Source organism: Ambystoma mexicanum, chromosome 4p (genome assembly GCF_040938575.1).
Source record: "Ambystoma mexicanum isolate Mex_15411 chromosome 4p, UKY_AmexF1_1, whole genome shotgun sequence".
Lineage (NCBI taxonomy): Eukaryota > Metazoa > Chordata > Amphibia > Caudata > Ambystomatidae > Ambystoma > Ambystoma mexicanum.
The window spans coordinates 1,249,723,017-1,249,748,370 of NC_090927.1; the positions used below are offsets into that span (position 1 = coordinate 1,249,723,017).

At 48.6% G+C, this 25,354-nt stretch overlaps 1 protein-coding gene across 1 annotated transcript in view; it reads left to right on the forward strand.

Moving 5' to 3' along the window:
- The window catches only part of LOC138452676 (HAUS augmin-like complex subunit 3), a 471,927-nt gene that overhangs the window by 136,965 nt on the left and 309,608 nt on the right, over positions 1-25,354 (forward strand). Inside the window, exon 4 of the mRNA XM_069605028.1 lies at positions 23,341-23,554. Within this exon, the coding sequence (XP_069461129.1) occupies positions 23,341-23,554 (214 nt within the window). The remainder of the gene's footprint in view (positions 1-23,340; positions 23,555-25,354) is intronic.

Here is a 25,354-nt window from a genome sequence, read left to right on the forward strand (position 1 = left end):
GGTTGAAAAAACACCTAATCTAAACCTAAATCTAAGGTGGGAGCAAGCTACGACCATCAAATAATAAGACGGCCCTTGTCAAATTAAAAGGGCCTATACTAAAATAAACCTATTGCCAATCCCTACAACTAAATACAAAAAGAGTGCGCGATAAGATTTACAAGAAAGAAAGAAGTGTTCACAAATGAGAAGTCAGGATGTGGCAGCCGTGGGTCTCCCTTCCCCACGTTTTGAGCATAGGACAAGACGGGACTCCTGAGAACAGCACACACTCGAGCTTTCTCAGCATGACACAATAGTTCTGCTCTCAGCTATCAGGATCTTCAGTGGTTAAGTCTCTTTTCTATAAAAAGTTTCTTGCCTCTGAGGACGTGAAGTATGCAAAATAACAAACAAAAAGTTCCTTTTTGTATGCACATTGGGTGATGACCTTTTACCCCGGGATCCCACTCTTGCGGGCTCAGACCCTTCTCAAATGTTTGCCTCCCTCCGTCTGGTTCACTACGGCTTTTGTCAAATCAATTGTGGCATTCACAAATCTTAATGTCTTTTTAAACAGTTAACTGTGGACATCCCTCTGTCGGGTTCACTCTTGTCAACACACTGTTCTAGGGGACTTCAGGCTTTGCCCCACTCCATCGGAATCCCTCTGTCGGGTTCACTCTTGCCAACTACACAATTCTTTTTCTTAAACTTGCTATGCAGGATTCATCTCCCTTAACTTTCCAATTATAGACAGGTCAAAGACTTTCTACTGTATAAGGGGTTTTGCTAGACCCCTGTGTGACCACTTTGACCTTTTCCTTACGGCTCTCCTATGGCCTTCTGGTATCCGTAGTCTCAACAAACGCGGGATCAACCAGAGTCTATCGTGTGAGCACCCATGTGGTGCCGGACCCCTCTGCAACTGGTTTTCCCTTAATATTAACAGTTCTTTGAACTTTCCTTAATTTGCCATTTTGCGACTTTCGTTCTACACAGTTCGGTTTCTTATCGGTTCTCCCCTCGACTCACCGGCTGTGATGAACTGCTTGGCTTTTCTTGTATCTGGAGTATCTCTCTGTCCTGCTTATCAGTGTGGGCGTGCTGTGTACCGTTGACATCTGCTGTAACACACACTGGCTATTGTTTGCTGTCTTACAATTCCTTCCACAGAGGCTTTGTGGGTCACTTCTCTCCTCGTCTCCCTTTCGATTCCCGAAAGTGTTCATGTCGGAAAAGGGGGGAGGGAGGGTAGAGTTTTTGAGTATCCTAAGTGGTAGGATGGGGAAAAGGTATAAGAAGGGGTATACCGCGGCTCACCCGACAGTGTCCCACTTCCACTCTCTGAGGACCCCCCCATCCAGGTGATCCTCACTCACTGGTCCACCCCCAGAAACTGGATCCAATAGCGATGGCCTTGTCCTGGCCAACTGGATGATAGACTCCTAGGACTAGTCAGGGAACCACCTTCAGGTTTCTCACAGTACACAGTGGCTGGTCTTTATTGACGAAGCTCTGTCCAGAAGTATCATTCGGGTTCTTTCCCCATCAGATAACTTGCTGACCATCGGCCAACTGAGATCCTACAAAATCATTCTGGGTCAGACTATAAAGGAGAAACAGAATTTATGGAGTTTTCAACTAACTCGGATAGAGCACATGCGATGATCAGTAGAGCGATGGAGATCTTGCCCTATCTCCTCTGGGGCACTAAAAGGGGAGACTGTTGGCTGATCACGCCTGCCAGGTTTGATTGCCTACAGGGAAACCACATCTAAATGGATTGGGTATTCTGATACACCAGGATGCCCGGCATGTGGGGCAGATGAAGAGGACCTGAATCACCTCCTATTGTTCTGTCCAGCATACAATATTGTTCGATGGTCCACATTATTTCCGGTCCTTAGGTCAGCCAATATCTGCGTCCACAGGCCGGCAGTGCTGTTTCTTTTGGCTGCGGACTCTGTGTTGACAACATGGGCTCTTTTATCCTTTTTGAAAAGAGCAATATACCAAAGAAGGGGTATCTTGGCCCATCTGACTTAAAAGGACTGATTATGATTCAGGATAATGCACTGTGCACTTTAAGCTATTGATTATGTACTGGATAATTTGAAGAAGCCGTATTCTGTTGTTCACTCCCTCTTTTTGGTACTTAAATGAATGGTCTTAATTCATGGTCTATGCATCACGCACTTTAATCCAGTGTTTATGTACTGGATATTATGAACTGGCTGTTCTTTTTGTTGTTCGCCCCATTTTTAAATGGAGTAATGTTTTTAAAATGTGCTGTTTTTGAAATGGACGCCATATATAGTAGGCATAAAGCAATGGTTAATTTTTTCATGTAATGTGTTTTTGTATTTTGATGGGTTTGATGGACTGATTGATCTGAATACACATATAGACTGATTGATAAAAGAATCCAAAGAAAGAGAGAGAGAGAGAGAGAAAAAAACCCACACATGTGTTGGCAAAAGTCAGAGGAATATAGAAAGCATTTGAAGTGCACAGGGGTATCTGTTGCGTGACCTGTTATGGGTGGGCCGTGTGGTCTGAAACTGCGCCTTGACCAAGTGACCCCTACTCGGCAAAAGCCAAGGAAAGCAAATGTCAAGAGGTTTGTGTTTTACAACAGTTGTTGAAATTAACTCTAAATGAAGAAGCGCAAAGTGAATTACTGAAAAACCTGGATCACCAAAGATTTGAACTGGTATTTTTTTTAAAGCTGGACGATTTAAACTGTTATTGGTTTTGAAAGCTGGAAGAGTTGAACTCTTGGGGAAGGGAACCCCAAGACTTTGTGAACTGTGTTGAACTCTTGGGAAAGGGAACCCTGAGGCCTTCGTGGAACTATTTGTGAACTTGGGAAATGGGAAGCTGAGTCTAACCGAGAGCTGGAAGAAGCTCTGAACTTTATTTTTGAACACTCTTCCTTTTGCTACTGGCATCCCTACACATTGTATATAGTTAGTTGTGATGGCAAGTATAGGTTTTGGACAAAGACAGACATTTGATTTGAACTTACTGACACAGATTATCCTTCCTTTTCTTGAGGTAGGGAAATCCCACTCTAGATAGGGCAAGTTAGGCCTTACTCCATCCTAACGTTTTCGAAAAAAACCTTTTGATTAGAAGGTTGAATATGTTGTCTGTGTCTTACTTCAGGATGCCATCGACGTAGCGGCTGTTGGAAGTGGGGCGCACCCAGGGTGCCCCCACACGCACGCACACACTTTTACACAAGAAGACATGGGACGCGTGTTACTCGCACGGAGTCCCGGCGGCGAATGCCGTTCCGGGGACTTCCCTTTATTTAACACGCATGCGCGAGCCCAAATGAGGCTCGCGCATACTCACAACCATTGTGCGTCGCGCAACATCCCTCCTTTTCCCCAACAAAATGAAACAGTTAACCATAGTGGCTAACGTGGCTTGCACAAACAGTTCTGGTCTCCTACGAGACAAAATCTTGGAACCTTGATGGGCGACGACGCCCTTCCCTGCTTGGGTACCTTCTGACGTCTTCCTGCGACGTTCCGGGTGTCCCTGGAGCATCCAGGGGTCCTTCTGCCTCCAGTGCTGCTATCGGTCGGGTTCCTCCTGAGGACACCTCGGCCGGAGCCCTTTGTGTCCCTTCCGGCGGGTTGCCCTCTATCCTCTTGAAGTAGGATATATTCCTCGTGATCGTCCCTCTCTCATTGGCCACCGTCACCATAGACCCTCTTACATGGGTCACTCCTAGCGGTAGGGTCTCGTATGTGAGGGACAACTTCCCCTCCGGATGCCTATTTCACAATAGCACAGTGTCCCCTACTTCAATTGTCTTCTCTTGGATGTTCCTTTGTGTACTTCAGTTCTCATTCTTGGCCCGTCTCTCCAGGCTGATGCGGCGGTTGTCGATCACTCCTGGGTCTCGTCCCTCCAACTCTGGCAGCAGTCCTCTGGGGCAGCGGCTGAGCAGTGTCTCCGCCAGTGCGACTCCTGTGGATTGGTGGGGGTAGTTCGATATTCTCAGAGGCACTCGAAAAGGTTCTGATGCAGTTCTCCTCCCCCGTCCAACGAGATTCTGAATATTTTATTGTGTGTTCTCATGAACCTCTCGGCCTCCCCATTTGCCCTTGGCCATAACGGCGTAACTTTCCTGTGTTTGATACCCCTTTCCTCCAAATATTTGGTGAACCGCTGCCCCTGGAAGGGTGGGCCATTATCAGAGCACAGTTCAATTAGGAAGCCATGGGTGGCAAACATCTTCTCCAGCGCCAAGATGGTGTGATCACATGCCGTAGATTCTACCAGGTCCACCTCCGGGTATCTCGACCACTGGTCTACAACCGCCAAAAAATACATGCCTTTCCTGTTGAGCCAAAGTCAGCATGCACCGCCCCCCACGGCTGCTCACTTCTCTCCATGGTCCTAATCGGTGGGCCCCTCTCAGCGAGGCTGGCCACTTGGCACGGAATGCAGGCATGCACAAAGTCGTCAACTCTTCGTTCCAGGTCAGGGAACCAAACTTTGTTTCGGGCGCGTTTTCGTTTTGGCGGCGCCCTGGTGCCCTTTGTGGGCCAGTTGTAGCACCTTGGCCACCAAGATCCGCGGGATGACAATTTGACGGCCCAGCAACAGGAGACCGTCTTCGGTCACTGAGAGCTCATTACGTGTTTTCCACAGTGCTTGAAGGTCTCTCTGGGCTCCAGCCTCCCACCTGGCGTTGTTGTTCAGGGCATCTCTCCACTCGCCATTGCTCATGGCTCCCTTGATGACCTGAAATATTTTGTCTTCCTCTGATGCGTCGGCTATCTCCTGGCGTGTTAGCGCCACCGGCAGAGCTGCCTTCACTACGTTGTGGACCATGTCGATGCAGTCTACCACCTTGCCCTTGTCATGGTCACACCCGGCCCCAGGATGCCTGGATAGATAGTCCTCCGTGTTATGGGTGCCTGGACGATATTGCAATTTGACACCATACTCAATCAGCGATAGCATCCACCGCTCGATGCGTGGAGGTGGCTTGGAGGATGCCCCAGCCATGAATGGAATGAGCAGCTTGTGATCGGTGATGACAATTACAGGCTTACCTAGGATGTATAACCTGAAATGCTTGCATCCCCACAGAATGGCAAGAGCTTCTCGCTCAATCTGCGAGTATCTTTTCTCGGTTTCCGTGAGTGCCTTGCTGGCGTATACTATGGGGCGCATCAAGTCAAGTGAGTCCGCTTGCATCAGAACTGCACCCAGTCCCACCGGGCTGGCGTCCACAACAATCTCTGACTCTTTGTCCGGGCTAAAGTATGCCATCGTCTCTTGGCCCGATAGTGCATTCTTGATATCGGTAAATGCCCTCTGTTCCTTGGACGGCCACACCCAGGCCGCGTCGTTCTTCATCCGTGCCCGTAAGGGTTCTGATAACGACGCCAGGTCGCGAATAAACCTCCCGCAGTAATTCACCATACCAAGAAAGCTTCTTATCTCTGCTGGTGACTCTGGGGGGCCACTTTGCGAATGTCCCGCACCTTCTCCGGGTCGCGAGAAATGCCCCCAGCGGGGAAAACAAACCCGAAGAACTCTATGCGATTCTTAAGAAACTCGCACTTCTTCCTATGTAATGTAAGCCCTACACTTTTCAGTCTTTCCAACGCACATTCCAACCTTCTTAGGTGTTCAGATTCTGACTGCGCAAACACCAGGATGTCATCAGACATATTGAGGACACCTTTTAGTCCCGCCAGGGCTCCACAATGGCATTTTGGAAAACATCCGCGACTGACGAGACACCAAAACGAAGTCTTTTGAATTGGTATAGTCCTTCGTGGGTGGTGAATGTTATGTAACGTGAGTCTGGGTGGAGCTCCAGCTGGTGATAGCCATACCTTATGTCAAGCTTAGAAAACACTTTTGCTCCTTGCAGCTTGCCCACGATGTCATCCAGTGTGGGCGTAAGGTGTCTTTCCCTTTTAATGACAGCATTTGCCAGTCTCATGTCCACACAGATGCGGACAGCCCCTGGCTGTTTGGGCTTGGGTGCTACCACTATGGGGGAGACCCATGGCGTCAGACCTTCCACCCTATCAATGATATCCATGTCAACCAGCGATTGAACTTCTTTTTCTACTTGTGCCCGAAGAAGGAATGGTATCCTTCTGTGCTTGAGGGCTGTTGGTCTCACGGACCCATCAATGTGTAGTCTAATAGGGTCACCTTTCAGTTTGCCCACCCCCTGGAAGACACTTTCGAATCGGTTCAGCAGGCGGTCAATGTCAGACTGGTATACCGCCATAGTGAAATGCACAATGTCTAGAGCTTCAGAGGTGGCACAGTTCAAAAGCGAATGCGGGCTCACGTGGGTCACAAAAAATCTGGCCTTGATCTTATTCAGTCCGTGTGAGACTGGCGCCACAAAGACTCCCTGGATGGGCAGCAGCGTGTCCCCTCCAAAAGTGTATATTCTGGCCCTGGACTCTTCTAATTTGGGCGGACCTGGGAGGGCCTCGTAGTATTTCGCTGCTAGGACGCAGAGTGACGCCCATGTGTCGCTCAGAATAGGTGTAGGCACATCCCCAATGTTTACCGTGCAGGTTGGTTGTCTTCTCTGTTTCGCCCCTGAAGCAATATTTGAGATGAAAAAGACCTCCTCTTCCTCGGCAATGTCTAACTCTTGCACACCCTGTTCATCCGTCGACACATCCTGAAATGTCTGGGGTTTCCCCCGCTAGCTCTTGCTGGTCCCCTTGATGCAGCCACGGGATTCGCTGCCCTACCCTTGCAGAGTGTCCAGGTGTTTTGCACCTTCTGTAGACTCTCGTTTTTGCGGGTCATTCCCCTAAGTGCGGTAGGTCGTACCCACAGTATTGACAGGACTGTGTGCCCATAGATGAGGAGGAACTGTCGGCTCGCTTCTGTCCCCAGCGTGTCTTCCTAAGGGCTGCGCGACCAATGGCGAATGCATCCTCACTCTTACGGCCGTGTCCATTCTAGCGCCTCTTTTTCAGCCAGTTTGTAAGCGTGCCCTGTGTCCAGGATTTGGGTAAGTGTTAGTCCAGGCTCTCAAAGTACCTGTCTCCGCAGCTTCCCGGAGCTACAACCTTGTATTAACTGATTATGCACCATCTCTTCTTCATTTCCCCATCTGCAGGTACTTGCCAGGTGTCTCAGTCTTGCACAAAACTGGTCAAGTGATTCGTCGCCCAGTTGCCTTTCCGCACTCATTACGAATCTGTCAAAGTCTACATTGGCCATGGATAGGAAATGGTCCTGGAGGGCTTGTTTGACAGCATCAAAAGTGTTCACCTGAAGGTTTAGCGAATTGAAGATCTTGTGGACCTCTGCACGAGCAGAGTAAACCATTGTGGCCACCTTTGCATCGTCATCCGTTTCACCCGTGGCCCTGCAAAACATCTCAAGTCTTTTGACCCACAGCAGCCATTTGGGACCCAATTTGGATGGCGGACCAGAGGTATCAAATTCAGGCATAAGTGCCAGGGTGCTGCTTAGCCTGTGTGGTATTGGTATGGGCGCAGCACCTTCATCCTGGTCCCCCGTTGCGATGGTCTGTGTGGGGTTGTAGGTGAAAGGACAGCCTTGGGCCTTGTGGTTGTGTTCACACAATGTCTTCTTCACTGACCTGTGTTTGCTGTAATAAGCTGATGGTGTCTGGTGGTCCAGTTGGGTATTTTGGGCCTGGCTGTGATGTAGGCTGCTCCACAGCACACTTGTCATGCTTCCTGCCCCATCCAAACACGGTGTCCATGGCCATTAGTTCTGCAACAGCCATGGAATGTGCAAAAATTGCACAAAACGTTGATTACAGACAGCGCACGAGCACCCATGTGGGCCGCTACTGTCGTAATCTGTTCAAACAAGATGGCAGCCGGCAACTGCGTAGGGTCCGTGGCTGCGTAATGAAGGAGAAAAGCACTTTCTCCGACGTAAGTTATCGCTGCAGCAGAGCTGTATTCCCCTCCCTGCAGCACCTCCTCGTCGCCAGTGTTGGAAGTGGGGCGCACCCAGGGTGCCCCCACACGCACGTACACACTTTCACACAAAACGACACGGGACGCGTGTTGCTCGCGCGGAGTCCCGGTGGCAAATGCCGTTCAGGGGTCTTCCCTTTATTTAATACGCATGTGCGAGGCCAAGGCTCGCGCATGCTCACAACCATTGCGCGCCGGGCAACAGCAGCCTCAATTCCCTAGCCTCACAGTGAAGGGCTCCCCCAGGGGAGATGTGCAGAGATCCTGTGAATTGTTACACCTACCTCCTCTTAACCCCAGGAGTGCCAGTGTGATGAGATATCCCAGAAAACGGGAAGAGTTTATTATCCAGGTAGTCGACTATTATTCTCCTCATCCACTTTATTCAGTCCCCCAAAATACAGCTCACAAATGATTAGCACATGTGCCTAATCTAAAAATCGGACTCCTAGCAACTCCCACAAATTAAAGGATTAACTATGTTCCTTTGTCATACCCCTTTCCCCATGTAATGACGTATGATTAGTTTGGTTTATTACATGGTTATATCAATTTATTCAGCGATCGTATTAGTTACGAAATTAAAGGAACGGTCACTCCTCTCACTGTTACTGGATCAGTTGTCAGCCCAACCGCTCTGCAGCAGATAGCAATGTATTGTGCCCCTTTTCTATATGGAGCATCACGTACATTTGCATGCCTTCAACACTGTGAGCAAGACGTGTTTGCTACAGCCATCTTGAGGTAATTGCCAGTCCCATTTGAGTGAGTTAACTTTGACTGTTCTCACAGCACAAACCAAAGCAATCGCTGCCGCTGCTGTTGACGTATGTGACATCAGGAGGAAAAAGCATTCCATACACCTTTACGTAATTGGGTGTCGCCATGAAAAGGCGGAAGACACTTTTGACTCCAGTGCACATCAATAACCGCATTCTCATTTCTCTTATTCGCAATTGTATCTCATGGCATGGTCTCACTGATTTAAATGTATTGATATATTGGTGGTTGCATGCATTGATGGTTGAATGCATTTTTAATTGTAACTATTTGGGCTACAGAAGGATCTGCAGCTAGCCTGTCTGCATTTCACAAGGCATTCCCGGGCAACTTGATTTATTTTTCATAATAGTTACAATACTGTCCATTAACATAAATTGAGGGGAAGAAAATGGTGTGATAGGCATGTTGTCGACATATCTCTTGCAGTTTATTTGGTCAAACTTGTGATTTCCATTATTGAGTGATTTATCCTTTTGCCAATATGCGGGTTATCTGTACTGTTTCTTAGAAGGTCTCCCACACTACCACATTGATCTTGTAACTTTATTAGGGATGGTGTGCGTGCTTTCTGGTTTGAACCTGAATATGCTAATGAAGAAATAGCAGCAAGACAAACGAAAGATATGCAGGTGCAAGGCAGCGAAAACATCCTTGCTCTACACCAACCCAGTCATGCGGATGGTTCACAAACTTGGTGCCATTGTCCGCTGATGCCCAGATTACAGAAGGAGATCTGCTGTCTGTAAAATGTGTTGTGTTGGCCTTATCTTGCCAAAGAAGATCCCCTCACCCCACAAGCATCTATCAGTCTTCCAAAGGACTTTAGAGCAGAAGGTCTACCGCTTGTAGGCTTTGTATGCTGATAACATTGATGAATGAGCTGCAAGGCATTGTTTTTCTGCGGGTCCCCAGTGACTGAGTTCTGCATTAAATTAATAAAAGTACTCATTTAATATGACTGTACGTGCACCAACTCAGATGGCACTCATCTGTTCGATAGAGCAACATGTTACACTGAGCCATATCCTCGTACACGCGTCACACTTGACATCTATCCCTCTGTTTTGTATGGTTGCTAATGTCTTTTAAGAGCATTAAGAGTATCACCAAGGTTTGGACTGGGAGGCATCAATCTGGTTGTTCATCAATGGAAAAAGTCTCTACACTCGCAAATGAGAATTCAATCTATTTTTGTGAGACCGAGTAGTGCCCAAAATGTATTTTTGGGTAAAATTGTGTTGCTAATTGAGTATATTAAACAATATCTGTTCAGTGACACTTGTCAAAAGTAGTAGCTGCACAGCGACGCAAGTCACCAAAATTGCCCACTTTGACCAAAAGAGACCCAGAATAGCATTTTGCCACTGCACTTTTTGCCCTTCTGCCCTGGAGGCCTATCTACTCTGGCAAGCTGTGAAGATTGGCAATCTGGCAATGTGATGCAGGGCCAGACTGATACAAAAAAATGGACCAAGACACCAATAAAAGTGGCCCATCAAATCCCTTTCCGTTACATTTTGCCAACTTTTGAGTAGTGCACAAGGGCACATTCTTGGTATAAGAAGCCTGCGGGGGTGAAGGGTGTGGGTGATTGTTACCCGCAGGAGGAGCAGCCTGCAACAGCCTGCCTGCCCCAAGCCCCACCCACCAGCCTTGCCGCACTTTTCTATAAAAAGGGCCCAGCATCCCCCACAAGGGCCCAGCCCGCGGGGTCAAGGGCGCGGGTGCTGTTGCAGCCTCCATGGTATTGCATTGTGGAACAAGTCACCAGCTGGGTGAGTGGACAAGAGGACATTGTATGCTGAAGGACTCCTGATCAACTCCTGATCACCTGAGTAGGTGAGCAGACAGGCAGGGAATGGGTGTCTTATATTGCAGTGGCAGCCATACGTTTGTATTCTTGGAGGGCCTAATTCAATAAAGACTTTTAAATGCCCTCCACTGACTGTAAGACTTTAATAAGCTTTACCCCACTGCCTTCTGAACACCCAATAACTCTGACCGCAGTCTTGCCTACCATGCCTCAGACTTCGCCTTCAGGGAATATTCGATCCGCTAGGAAGAAAATTCTTACTGCCTCCTCCCCAACCCCATCTTCGGGTGCAGCAACACCTAGGCCTAATATCCATTCAAAAACTGTGGGGGAGACCCACAGATTTATTAGCGAAATTCACCAGTTTGGTAAGCCTGGACCCGTGGGGGAGGGGGAAGGGTTAAAGCCATCAAGCAGACGACTGAAGACGGCAACTATGACCTAGGCTCCAGCAACAGCGATAAGGTCGTTCCAAGTTGCCCTGTGTACTGGTAAACTGAGGATTTACCCAAGGGATTAGCCAAAACTGCAGTCAACCAAATTCACCATAGGGAAGAGCACAGCAATGTGCCCCTGGTCCCGGAGAGACTTTGCCCACTTGTGGATATTGCAAGCCTCAATCTTGATGGCAGTGTTTCTCCAGCAGCCACCACGGACGCCACCATGACCACTGTGTCCATCAAATCCCCCACTGGTCTATTTCCTAGCTCCTGTAGAACAACATCGACATTAGTGGCAGTGCTGCTATGCCAGAGTTTGCTGAAACCAGTTTGGGGGAGGTCTGTCCTTATTGATGGCAGCCTGTAGGGACAGGCATGTGTTAATCGCAACGCAAGACAGCTCACCCCAGTGGGGGGGTGCGAGGAAGGGGGTAGTCTTTTGTGGGATGACCAACAGGGACCATTCAAATGTCCCGATACTGACCGAACTAGCTGTGGTCAAGTGCGGCTCTTGTTCTGGTATCGATTTCCCCCAATCCATCCTTCCCCCAGTCCGCTCCCCTTACTCCGAATCAGCACCAACGTTCACCAACGATCAGGTTGTTGGGCTGACAAAGGGGCCCATGTATGCAAATGCAATCTGGTCTTGTCTGAGCGATGTTAATTAAAAACGTACTTGTATCTCTACTGGCAGACTATGGGAAAGCAGGGACTGACTACACGGGAGGCTCTAAACACACAAGAATACAAAAAGGGGTGACCCAAATGCTTCATTGATGGCACGACTTGCTAACCCCGCCACCTTTCCTAATAATGAAAATTGCAAACCTGGTAGGTTGGGGCGCACTAGCGGTAGCACTGAAAGCCCTAAAGTTTTAAGTGCCATGTTTGATATAGCGCACCTGGCCTCTGTGGGCGGGACCTACCTCAAACCCACAAAAGACTATTCCGTTTCTACCCCTGCTTTCTCCCACCAGGAAGACAGAAGGCGGTTCTACATCCAACGCCGCTATGGGAAAGCCATCCGGTGGGGTTGGCCACGTGCCACTGAATCGGGCTCCCAACTCCAGCAAGGTGGAAGTGCCCTGCAGGGGCGGGTCAATGTGCCTACCTAGGATCCCTAGACTGTACCCAAATAATTATGAATCTAAGGAAGCCCTGGTGAATAAGTGTACTGGCTGTCTCCGGGTTGTGCGAGGTTGCCTTTTTGTTACACGGGAACACATTTTAAGGCGGATTAGGCTGCCTCACCTGGGTGAAAGCGCCTACAACTGTGAGCAAATTGACCTCAGGGAGCCAAGTGTGGGGACAAATATTCTCTGCTTTGTTAGGAGATGCCCCCCCCACCTAATACAGTAATTATGTACTTATTTGTATACAGTAATTAAACTTTTACAAACTTTGAAATATCAACTTTTCACTTTTAAAAACATAACACTTAAAACACATCAATTAATACAGCTATTATCAAATCACATTTGATCAATAAGACAGCATTGTATTACAATTATTAACAATCAACAGCACAGTGAATCATTGTAAAGCATCAATAAAATTCCTTCCAGTTTAACCTAGCCTAATATTATTGTAAATAGTAATAAAACTGCAAGTACCAGCTTGCATATTAAAAACTAGAAACTAAACACTAAAAGTAGGACTAACCAAATATGACCTACTAATGTTCGTTCCATTCTGGGTTAGGGAACCAATAGTCAATACCATACAATCTCTAACATAATTCCCTGAGTAGTAGTTTCTCAATCGTGCTCCATAATTTAAACAATGCGAAGTGCACCCTTACATTTTCAGAATTGAGGCAGTATGTCCAGAATGAGTCTGATTTGATTGACTCAGGGCAATACACAAAACTGCCAAAAGTCCCAACTATAGCGGGCATTAGCCCTGAGCACTTGTAAACAAATACTTACATTTCCAACAAGCTATTACTCTTGTATTGCAGTAATTGAAGTTAGAGCTCACCCCGGAGGAAAAACGGGCGCTCAAGTGGAAAAAATCTCCCGCTGGCCTGGGCGCACTGGGGCGGACTCGGTCCCTTTTGGGGGAAAATTCTTACTGGGCCAAATCGCTGTAGTAAGTGAATGTTGGCCTACCCTGCTTAGCTGAAGGGGTGCCTAACGGAAAATATGGAGGGATTGTAATTTGTTATTGTTGCTGTGGTTTTATTTGTGTCATGCTGTACTTTTAGGGCCTTATTGCCGAAATAGGGTTATTGATGATGGTGCTTGGTATAGTAGTCCTCCAATATGACTCTAAAGTTAGTTGAATCTTGCACGCCTTCAGATTTATTTTAATGGATGACTGGTCAATAACAATTGTCAAAACTAGACATTGCACAATGAATCAAGTCATTAAAGTGTCCCCCGCCAGCTTGGTGATGTAACCCTTTGGGAATGGCCGGCCAGTGCGAGCCTGATGTGAGTAATGCAGGGATGGCGCAATGAGTAGTATGCACATAATCCGCACCCGCCGAAATGAGGATACTTCTGTGCATGGGATGAATCTACTGAAATGTGATTCCAAAAGGAATACTTTAATTGTATTTTCATAACTTTGAAGTAGAGTGGTCTATTGAAAATACAATACTCTTTTATGTTCTACATCTTCTTTCATGTCGTAGACTGCCCAATTGTCCTGCTGTTTCCTTTCCTTCCTCAGTCTGTCGTCATAATCTTATTTTCAGCAGGTTTCCCTAAGTAAAATGATGCACAACATGGAGAGTGCCATTGTAAAATATAGAGACATAACTTTAGGGTGAATGTTATTTACTCTCCATTTTCCGTTTTCTACTGACGACTCCCTGTTTCTACTGATGCCTCCCTGTAATGCTGATTCATTTTCATGTATACTTTGTGGTAATGAAGCCTCACTTGTATGCCTACTCTCCGCAGCCACGTACATACAGCAGCATCCTGATGCCTCTAGAGCTTGCTTTACAAAATCATAGAATAAAAAAATAAAATAGCTAGTCCGCAGCCTAACATACACCGGTCTAGCAAATCATGCAGTCTATGGTCCTGGGTTGTCCATTCAGCACAGCTTTCTTCAGCCAGTGTCATCCATCTAATGAAATATGGTGCGATTTCACCATGCTGCCCTCTAGTGCTGAAAATGTGTATTTGCAACCGATTTCTACCAACAGCCTTGGCCTTCAATATAGATGAATGACTGGATCGTATGATGGCTTCACAAGATTATTTGATTTTCTGTAATAACGTTTCTCTGAATTCATAGCATGCCTGAAAATAAATGATGCTGAAGGAGGGAGGTTATTTGTGCTTTTGGCAAAGCTGCAGAAGGCGCATGCGTGTATATGCAGGTAAAGGTTTTTTTTTTTTATCGAAACAAACTATCATGGGGGATAATAATAAGGATATATGTAGAAAATACAGTATTAAGGGTTCAGTTCGAAGGCTATTGAGCCAGGGGATACAGAAGGTCAAAGGATTTAAGGGCGCACACGCACGTGACGGAGTGACGTCTCACTCCGTCGTGTGCCTGTATAAATAAACTGGGTGTTCCCGGCAGCTTCAGAGCCACCGGGGAGCCCGCACTACCAACACCGTGTGTGAGTGCTTGTGTTCAGGGAGTGGGGGGCTCGCGGGGCGTTGGTCATACGGCGACCGCTAACAGTGGCGACGAGCTGGGATAGCACCCGGGGAAGGCGGTGACTTTCAGTAGTGTGCGTATGATCATATGTGAAGCGCACTCCATGAAATATGCCACGGAGAGGGGACTAATCCACGCGGTCGGCGGCCATCTTTGACAAAAGGCCCTGGCAGGTCGTGGCTTCATTTTAAGTGACGGTGAGCCATTCAGGCATAATTTTGGGATATTCCTATGGCGGATAGTCACAGGATGCACAGATTGTGTTTTTGCAAGTAAATTTTTCGCATTTTCACTGTTTTTCACTGAGTATTGGTTGTGGAGCCAGGGATGGCCTGATGTTTGAGTGCACACCCTGGGCCCACCCTGCTCAATTTTTGGGACCTCTATACTGCCTGGCATCAGCTCTGACATACTGAGGGACATTGTGACTGTGGGGAAGCCTGGTACTGAAAACTACTGGCTACGCCTGGTGCCCGTTCATCACCTAAGGCCTGTCTGGGCCCATCTGAAAAGGAGGTGGTGGTGAGTTGCGGCCCCTTTCACTTTCATTTCATCAGGGGTGCCTGTGCTCTCGCCATCATGAATGCCGGACAAGCTGCAGTCACTGACCAACAGCAAGCCGCTCCAGTAGTGGGCCAACAGCCACCGCCAGTACTACCACCAAGACCACTGCTCAAACCACCTGGCGCCCTGCAGCCAATGCCTGAGTTTGATATCTCTGGCGCACCATCAAGTCTGGGGCCAAGGTGGAAAATGTGGATGGACAGGTTAGAAATGTACTTTAGGGCCACCACGGAGACGAGTGATGACAGTAAGGTGACCACCCTTTTGTACTGTGCTGGCCCTGCGGTACATGAGGTGTTCCTGTCCCTGCTGGTTCATATGCGGCGGCCAAGGATGCTCTCCACAATCATTTTGTACTCATGGCAAATGCTGATTACGAACAATTCCTCATGGGTGCGGCCCGCCAAAAGGACGATGAAAGACTGGACGTATTTTATGGGAGACTGCGCAGACTGGCGGTCCCATGTGCCTGGAATGAGCCCGATACAAGAAACGGAAACAGCTCATCCAGGGATGCGTGTCCGGCAAGCTGCGCCACCAGATCCTCAGGGAGCCGGGCATCCCCCTTCCCCGCATCCTGGAATTGGGGAGGTGCCATGAGGTCTCTGAGTTGAGGCCGCCCTGAATGGAGGCAGGAGTGCGCCCCAGCAGGGGGGAGGACATCTATGCCATCGGCAGAGGCCGAGGGTTTCGACGCCCAGCAGGCAACCAAAGGATAAGAGGGCAGTCAGTAGTCAACTCATGTCTGAAGTGCTGATACGATCTCCCACATCTTGCAGAATGCCCGGCTATGGGTAAAACGTGTGGCCGCTGTGGAGGTGCTGATCACTACGTCCGCATGTGCAAGGTTGTAACTCTCACAAACTGTTGATATAACTGTTTCAAGGCCCTTGTCACCCGCCTCCTCCTCCTCCTCATCTGTATTTCCGTTTTCGGATGATTCTTCCATGGAAATATCTCTCCTCTCTCTCCAGGCAGATTCTGGCTTTTTGTTGAGGCTTTTAGGATGAGCTCCTTTGGAGGCCACCTTGCCTTTTCGCTGTTGCCCGGCAGTGGGACCTCCAGGGAGACCACCCCACTATCGGGGAAAAGCTTTGCCGAAAAACCCTGAGGATGTGTTTGTAGGGTGTTGTAGAAGTCCTGGACTCCAGATGAACTTGATGAAACAGAAGGATTCGTAGTTGATTGACTGAAGAGTTGAGAACTACAATTCCCAACAGGCCCTGGTGAGGGGGGCAGCTCAGGTACAGTATTCCATGCAGAAAGTATCCGCAAGGACAATCCGGTTGGCGGGGGAGGGTGCTCAAGCTCCGGGTATGAGGACACAGCCTGGAAGGCGATGTAATGTGGAAAGCAAGTTGCTCCCAGAGGAACGCGACTTCTGGGTCGCTCCGTGTGCCGGAGCAAACAGCCCCGCAGCAATGTGGTAACCGCGAGTAAAGCGGTCCAGGACACAGAAACCCAAGCAGCTTAAAGCATTCTGAAAGGAACAAGGCAGCGTTCCGAAAAAAAGAACAGACAGAAAGAAAGAGGAACAGGATGGAAGAATAGGGAGAGAAGGAAACAGGTAAGGTAACCGTAGGAGGAAGGGAGGAATACTCGCACAGCGTGTAAACCCGAAAGAACGTAGGGTTGCAACGCGCTGAGGAATCCTTCTGACGCATCTAGATACACGTCATGAACAAGAAGTGTAAACACTAGAATGCTGCGCACACATCTACTCGGGAGTGAAGCGGCTCAGCCTTTCCTCCATTGATTCCACAACCTCCAAGGTCTGCAAATCATGACAGTAACACTGATAATCTTTCCCAGAGGGCCGGTCTGGGCGGGTTTCTTCCGCCAACAGCGATCTTCAAATGTGGCTCAGGTGGACCAAGGGGACGATGGAAATGGTCCGGAAGGTGAGGAAGAAGCAGATGAAGAAGAACATTTTTTCTTCGTGTCCAGTGTGGGTGTCCTGCGGTCCAACTCCAAGCGACAGCCCAGATGTAATGTCATGGTGAATGGGGACTCAGTACCGATGCTTGTGGATACTGGTGCACCTGTCACGTAATGGCCAGGGAACATTATGACACCATGCAATCCCTGGCTGGTCTGTCCAAACCGAAGGCGCGCATCTTCACGTTCGGGGGGAACAGCCAATCCCCCTGGACGGTGTGAAGTATGGAAAAGCCAAAATCCGGGTTCTACATCACATCAGTGAGTAACAACACCTTACTGTGCTGTTCTTCGGCAGAGGCTCTAGGCATCGTGACCTTTGCGTACTCGGTGTACGTGGACGACATCCAGGTGCTGTCAGTGGTCGAAGTGTACGAAAAGAAGTAGTGGAACTATGTTCCCTGCTGGCCTGCCCCTGCTCCCCACAAACCCCATTGCCACAACCCCTCCCATACACAATACAGCCCCCAAACACTTGCACCTGCTGTTTAAGGGAATGTTCAGTGCAGTGCACGGAAAGTGAAGGATTCAACTTCTTCCTACACTTTTATTTTAAAACAAAACCATTCCGGAACGGTTTCTTTTTAAAATAAAAGTATAGGAGCTGTACGAGGTAATTTAAAAAAGTATAGGAGCACCGCTCCCGACCGCTCCCGCTCACTTCGACCACTGGGTGCTGTTGAGCAGACACTCACTGCTGTTTGAGGGCACAGGACAGATGGCTGGTGATCCTGTCCGGCTACACATTGACGAGTCTATCCAGCCATTGGCACCCAAACATCGGCGAGTGTCATTCCACCTCAGAGACCTAGTGGATCAGGAACTAGATAACCTTGTCAAGCTGGACATTATCGAAAAGGTGGAGGGCCCCACTCCATGGGTCTCCCCGATTGTGATTGCCCGGAAACCCAAACAGCCTGACTCAGTGAGAATTTGCGTGGACATGCGCCTGCCCAACAAGGCGATAAAGCGGGAGGGACACCTAACCCCCACAATTGACGACATCATAACTGAACTGCAGGATGCAAGGTTCTTCTCCAAACTGGACCTCAGGGCCGGGTACCATCAGGTGGTGCTCCACACCGAGTCATGCTACATCACCACTCACCGGGGGCTGTATAGATACAAAAGGCTCAGCTTTGGGGTGTCATAAGCGGCAGAGGTCTTTCAAAACATCATCAGTGGGGCCCTTGACCTGGAAGGGGTGCTCAATATCATTGATGATATCTTGGTGTTCGCGAGGTCAGAGGGGAACATCTGGCCCGTCTGGCAAAGACATTTGAAGGCCTACACTCTTTGGGACTCACACTGCACAGAGACAAGTGCGAATTTCTTAAGATCACCATAGAATTTTTCAGATTTGTCTTCAAGGCGGATGGGGTGCCCCTAATCCGCGCAATGTGAGAGACATTAAGGAGGCCAGGCCGCCAGAGAATGTGGCTGAGGTGAGGAGCTTCTTGGGCATGGTCGCGTACTGTGGCCGGTTCATTGGGAACCTGGCATCCCGTTCTGTGCCACTGCGGACGCTAACAAGGAAGGACGTCACCTGGCAGTGGGTGTTACGCTCACCTGGTATCCACAGGAACACCACCCAGCCGGGTTACTCGCTGGTATGCTTTTCAGCTTTGCCCTGATGTGGTCTGCGGGGAAGGTTCTGCCTTGTGGTAGAATTATGCGTGCTCTCCGTCCTGCCTTCTTTGCAGGGGCGCGTTGCCTTTCATGGGTGAGTGCAGTCCAGTTACTTCACTGACGCCGGCCCGTTTGATATTGTTCAGGTAGGTCTTATTGCTGTTCTTTAGTTTTGTTGCTATCTTGCATGCCTTTCTTTGTTTAAAATGTCTCTTTTTTCTCCCTTAGGTATGCGGAGCTTCAGCGCGGCAAACTGGCTTGGTTGAGCCCCGCTGGTAAATGATGGCGTATTAAGAGCGCTATGATGCGGTAAGCGCTATGCGCAGCGCTGCAAAGTCTTGCCTTTGCAAACCTGTGTTTTCCTTCCTTGTAGGTCGTGGTGTTCTTCAGCGCAAGTGGAATGTCCGGAGTGGTGCCAGCCGAGAGACGACCAGCCAGGTAAGGCTTTTGAGCAGTTCGTGATTTGTAAATGTCTTTACTGCTTTCTTTAATGTTGCCTCTATCTTCCTCAGTCAGGTTGTTCTGTCCGGGAGGCGTGCAGATTCGAGGAAGCTGTTCTCAGTAGCTGTGAGTGTTTAAAGATGAAGACTGCAGGTAAGATGCTGCTGCTAATGATGTTCCTTTTGTCTCCTTGCAGGTTCTGCTTCTCCGAGGTTCGAGGGAATAGCTGGACACGGTGAGCGTCATGTTGCAAGCTGCAAAGTAACGCGAAGTGTGTTGTCTTGCTCGGGTGTGGTTTAAATAGCTCCAACAAAATAGTCCAGGTAAAGTAGTCCCTAGGCTACCACACCCAAAACACTAGACCACATAGCTTGGTTCTTAGGAACCAAGCTATGTGGATGCCTCCATGTTGGCTGACAATACAATAAAGTAGTTCCCAAGTACATTGTTTTTCACGGTGTATGAGCCTGATGCCATAGGCGCCAGGACTGGCCCCATGAGGGCTTTTGAAGAGGATGCCAAGCTCTAGAGGCCCGAGTCATGACGCCACCTGGCCAATGGGTTTGCCGGAGGGGGCTTTGGGCGAGGGTCGCGACAGTGGGGGCCACTGGAGCAAGCTGCCTTCGATGATATCAAGGGCACCCTCACTGCAGAGGACACTATGGCATTCTTTGACCCTGCACTGCAGATGGAGATCATCATGGACACCAGCCCCTATGGCCTCGGAGCGGTCCTCACTCAAGTGGGGGCTGACCAAAAAGTCTGCCTGATAGCGTATGCCAGCAAGGCACTTTCGGAGACTGAGCAACGCTATTTGCAAATTGAGTGGGAGGCCCTGGCTGTGCTGTGGGGCTGCAGACATTTCCGACTGTATGTCCTTGGGAGGTCGGTGACGGTGGTCATGGACCATAAGCCCCTGCTTCCCATCCTGGCGGGCTCATCCTCCAAACCTCCTGTGAGGATAGAACGATGGATGCTGGTGCTCCTAGAATATGGTATGTCGCTGGTTTACCGCTCGGGCAGCAACAATGCGGCGGGCTATCTTTCCAGGCACCCGAGAGGGGGCGATCATCCGTCAACGTGCGCAGAGGCAGATGAGCATATACGGTTGGTGGTTGAAGCGGCCACGCCCAATTCAGTGCCGGTAGAAGAACTGGAACGGGCCTCGCTGACAGATGAGTGTTTTGGGATACTGAAGGCAGCCATGGAACATGGGGCCTGTAAGATGGTGATGCAGTCTTTGGCCCAGAGAACACACAAGGCAAAGGTGGCCCTGGAACAACTCTGGCGGTTCCAAGAGGAATTGGCATTTTCGGAATCGGGATTGCTGCTAAGAGGGGACCGAATAGTGATCCCGCAAGCCAAGGTGGAACAAATCATAGCCCTGGCACACCAAGGTGCGCCAAAAACGAAGGCCTGACTCCGGCAGAAAGTGATTCCCCGAGCTAGAAAGAGTATAGGAATTTGTGGCCTCCTACGTGTGGTGCAGGGCAGCTTCACCGGCGCAGCATGAGCCAACCATCGGAACCATGCCCAGAGGAACAAGGCTGTGGTAGGTGGTCCACGTGGACTTTAGGTCCACGACCAGGGGCACCCACTTCCTGGTGGTTGTCAATGAGTGGTCCCGATATCCGGAGGTAGAATTTGTGGAGTCTGTGACGTTTGAAAGAGTGGTGGTAGTGGTGGTAGCGTTGGAGAACATCTTTGCCACCCATGGACTACCCAAGGTACTATGCTCCGACAACAGGGCCCGATTCCAGGGCGGGACTTTCACGGACCTCATGAAAGAGTATGGTATCCACCACAGGAAGGTCACTCAGTTGTCGCCCCGAGCAAACGGAGAAGCTGAGCGGATGATGCGCGCGCTTAACAAGGTCTTCCGGATCGCACAAGGAAAAGGCGAGTGCCTACAAAGGGCACTACATGTGTTCCTGTGAGGGTACAGGGCCACCCCACACTCATCCACGAGGGTGGCGCCAGCTGAGGCATTGTTCCAGTGGTGCCCAAGGGACATCATACCGGAGGTGGGGAGCGTGAACCTGACGTCATCAGCAATGAGCAGGTAGAAGAGGAGCGAAGGGCACGGACAGAGATGGAGAACGCCCAGAGGGGTTTAAGATCACCAAGACTCGCCCCGGGGGATGAAGTTCTGGTGAGAAACCATCACCCTCAAGCCAAGCTATCCCTCACCTATGAACTTGCTTCTTTGGACGTAGTGGCGGTCAAGGGTTCAATGATGACCGCGTCCGATGGAACGGCATCTGTCACCAGGAATGCCAGCTTCTTTAAGAGACTGGGTTAGTCAAGGGCTGAGACTATGGTGGACGTGGACCTAGAGGAGGTGCCAGACAAAGGAGGGGGACCCTCAGTCCAAGGGGAGTCCTCGACCCACGATGTGCATGGCGAAGGAACACCAATCAGAGAGACAGGCAGGAGGTACCTCCTGAGGGCAGGGCCTAGGAAGCCTGCCCGTTTTACGGACTATGTCATGGACTAAGTGATGATTGTCCTGTTGTGAAGATCCCGGAGCCTGTGCGACTTATGCTTATGTTCACAATTCTAAGTGTGACACTTGCTAACCTTCATAATTCCCTCTAGGTGTAGCACATGCTAACATTCACAATCCTATCTAGATGTGACGCAGACTAATCTTCACATTTCTCTCTTGGTGTGGCACTTGTTAACATTGGCAAGTATGTTAGTATGTAATGCAAGGCAACATTTACAGTCCAGCCATGAATAGATTTAGGCTGGTGGTCACAAATCTCTCTAAATATGCATGGTTTAAGTCTATGGCCGTCTACGTTATGGAAAGGTAAGGTGGAGTGGCAGGGGTTTTCTGGAGTATAGTAATTGCTCTACACCCCACCCATGCCGCACTTACAGTTTTTGTTGCTGTCTGTTAGCTGCTGGTTTCACTGGCTTCCACTGCGGACACCTGCAGACATGTCCTGGAGCCGCCAATTAGGAGCCGCCCTTTGCCTCGGGCCCTTAGCCGCAGGGGCTGCCGAGCAGAGGGCTGCCCTGGAAGGGTAGTTAAAGGAGCCAACCAGCCAATCGGACCACGGGGGACGGCTGGGAGACGGGATGAGGGAGGAGAGGGGAAGCAGGGACACGGAGCGAACAAAGGATAAAAAGGTTTATTATGAAAAAACGCAAGCAGAGGAGAAATTGATACATGGATGAGTTTTAGCGTCCTTGTGACAGAGACCCAATGATTGTGAAGAATAAAGGGGAAAAGGGAGGGAGTTCGACAGATACGAGCAACGTACACACAACCTTTGATTGCCTACAGTCTTTAATTTGGAAAGAGGTGTGAGCAGAATGAACTTACTTTGAGAGCTGACTGCACACAAGAGGTGTGAGTTTGAAAGTGACTGTGGTATCTGTGAAGCCCAAGACTGAGTAGGTGCGTGGTTGCTCTATACGTAGTCTCTGGGTAACGGGAGATTAAGGCAAAAGGCTTTATGTTGCATACATTGGTGAACAAATCTGTATGGTCATTGGGGCTAACGCCCACAACCATGCATCATTTAGGAGTTGTCTGCTCATAGGTGTTTGGCTGTACAGCTGTCAAAGCAAAGCACGTCATATGTATGGATTTTACCTTTCTGATAACGAGTTCCCGAACACTGAAAGGTAAACATGACTGTCCGACACTTAATGCAGGGAATTGGGCGCAAAACTGATTTGAATAGTGACCACATTTTTAAAGCCAATCCTTTTTTAACACAGCACTTCTTTGCGCACCAGAGAAGGTGGCTATTCTTGACCAGGAAGGTCTCTAGAGTACATCCGATTATCATGTTTTTAAAATGGTCAGCTCTTCCACATGTGGCTAAACCCTAGACAATGTTTTTACAATATGCTGAGTATGAATGGTTTATTTCAAGGGGGAGGGAGGTGCTACAAGTAGAACTATGCTCTCTAGGTGCTCCTGTCAATTGCTTAGTTACTGATTGTGTGTTGCTGAAACCAGAGAACAAAATGGCGTATAACCTAGAACGTTTGAGTTTGCTTTATACCGACCCTTTTCTTGGCAGCTCAGAAAGGCTGTTATATTTTGGTGAAAGATGAAGGTTTGTTCTCTACCTAACGAGGGTTAGAGGGCTAATTTGAGTCTTTCATTCCTTGTTTGCTTCTGTGCTTTTAGGCTGTGGGAGCTGCTGGAGGAACCTGGCACTCCGATGCCACTCATTAAAAAGTATGCGTTCTTGAATAGCCGAGCTGCAGCATTGATGCAAAATCTCCATGCCCTGCAGGACCACCTCTGCGCACCCCTTCTGCATTTGTCCTATTTGACTTCAGACATCGACGAACTCAAAAACCTGATGTACGGCAGCGGTATAAACCCACGAAGACCCCTGGTAGGTGTTCCACTGCTTTTCCTCTCACTAATCCTTTTCTTCTCGGCCTTCTCTTCTCTCCTCCCATCCCCTGGATCCTCCCAAATTACATTGGATGTTGTGCCCCATTAAATCCTGAGGGATTCATCCTAATGGCCACATAGGGCAACTTCAAAATGTGAGTGCAATTACCTACTGCAGCGATTTGGGAGAATGTTCATTTTGCTTGAGGCCTAATAATGAAGCAATGACTATACATACTCTGTGTGCATCCCAGGAAGATGGCTTTATGAAACCAGGCCCATGAAGGTAAGAAACCAAGCAGATCGGACCACAGAACTTAACAAAAGGCGTTAATTTAGCATTCATACAGCGAGTCCATGGGTTTTCCTAATGCTGCCGATCATTTCCAAGAATGTTATTTGCTGCTAAGAAATGTTAATGCTTCTTTGTGTTGAAGTATATATAATGCATCTTTGGGGGAGAGCTGGGTCACCCGAGACATCTAAAAATAAATCCATAAAGGCTTCGAAGAATATTTTACAACGAGACAGAACAGGGAACTAGAAGAGAAACCTGTGCCAAAGAACAACCAGAATCCATTGGTTGTTGCCAACACTCTGTGATGAAGGACCCACTGAATACACAAGAGCCACACATGTAGTTCGACGCTGGTATCGCAAGCAATTGGATTGGTGGGTTGAATACCTAGGCCATAGGTTTCCAACTAGAAATCAAGACCGGTAACTAGACTAAAGTTGTGAGGTCGAATTTTGCTCAAATGATTCAAATGCCTATATTTGGGCCAATTGGTCCTTTCAGAATTGCCCTACTTTAATACAAAGGGTCCGGGGCATAGCGGCTGGGCCGCTTCTTGATTTCACCTAGCAGCAAGAACTACTTCTCCCTCTTGCTTTAAGGTACAGATCTGGTTAGAAATTTTCAACTTCTGACTGCAGGTGGGCCAATGACCATACCTTTTGAGGTACTCCTGCAAGCAAATATTTCTCCCCCCTTGCTCAGGCTTTCTGTCAGGCTATGATATTTTCATCCACTAGCCACAAATGCCCATTTTGGGAAGAGGTCAGAAGCATTTTTCATTGTGGCCCTTTTCACTCTCCTGGATCCGGTCAAGGTTTGAGGTGTAGACCTCGGCAGGCTTGCAGCTTTGTGTCTGGTTGTGGCTGTTAGGCAGAATTATATGCAGTACCCTTTGGAAAAACCACATACAATTAAGACTACAAGTGACAATACAATTTCACCTTTGGTACAAGCCTGTACTACACAGTTAAAGTACTAGCAGTGGCTGAGCAGCCAGACTTATCTCAAGAGCAAGTGAGCAGTATCCATAGTTACACAAAGGACAGCAATTACTATGATTCAAACAAACACTGACTCAAGGTTTCTGAGTAAAAGAATATACATTTATTTACGCATCAGTTGTAAAACATTTCACTAAAGTAAAGCAGTTGAAAAATCACACTCTTAATACACCACACCACTCCCAATAGATTCTGGACAAGTTAAACTCAAAATTAAGTATGAGAGAAATGGCACTCCAGTAATTTAAAAAGGGAGGGAAAGACAAAGTTGGGTAAATATTGAAGAGCACCAACAGGTAAGTAAGCAGGGCAATCTAGAAAGAGGAAGTACAGTGATGGAATCAAATCAAAAAGGCTTAGGGCCAAAATCAATAAGACAAAAGTCTTTTGCTCAAGATCACACAGTTCAGGGTAGTTCACGGTTAAGTCTTTGCCAAGAGTTCCAGACGAAGTTGGTCAGCAGAAAAGTTAGTTTAAAGAGTAGAGAAGGACAAGCCCT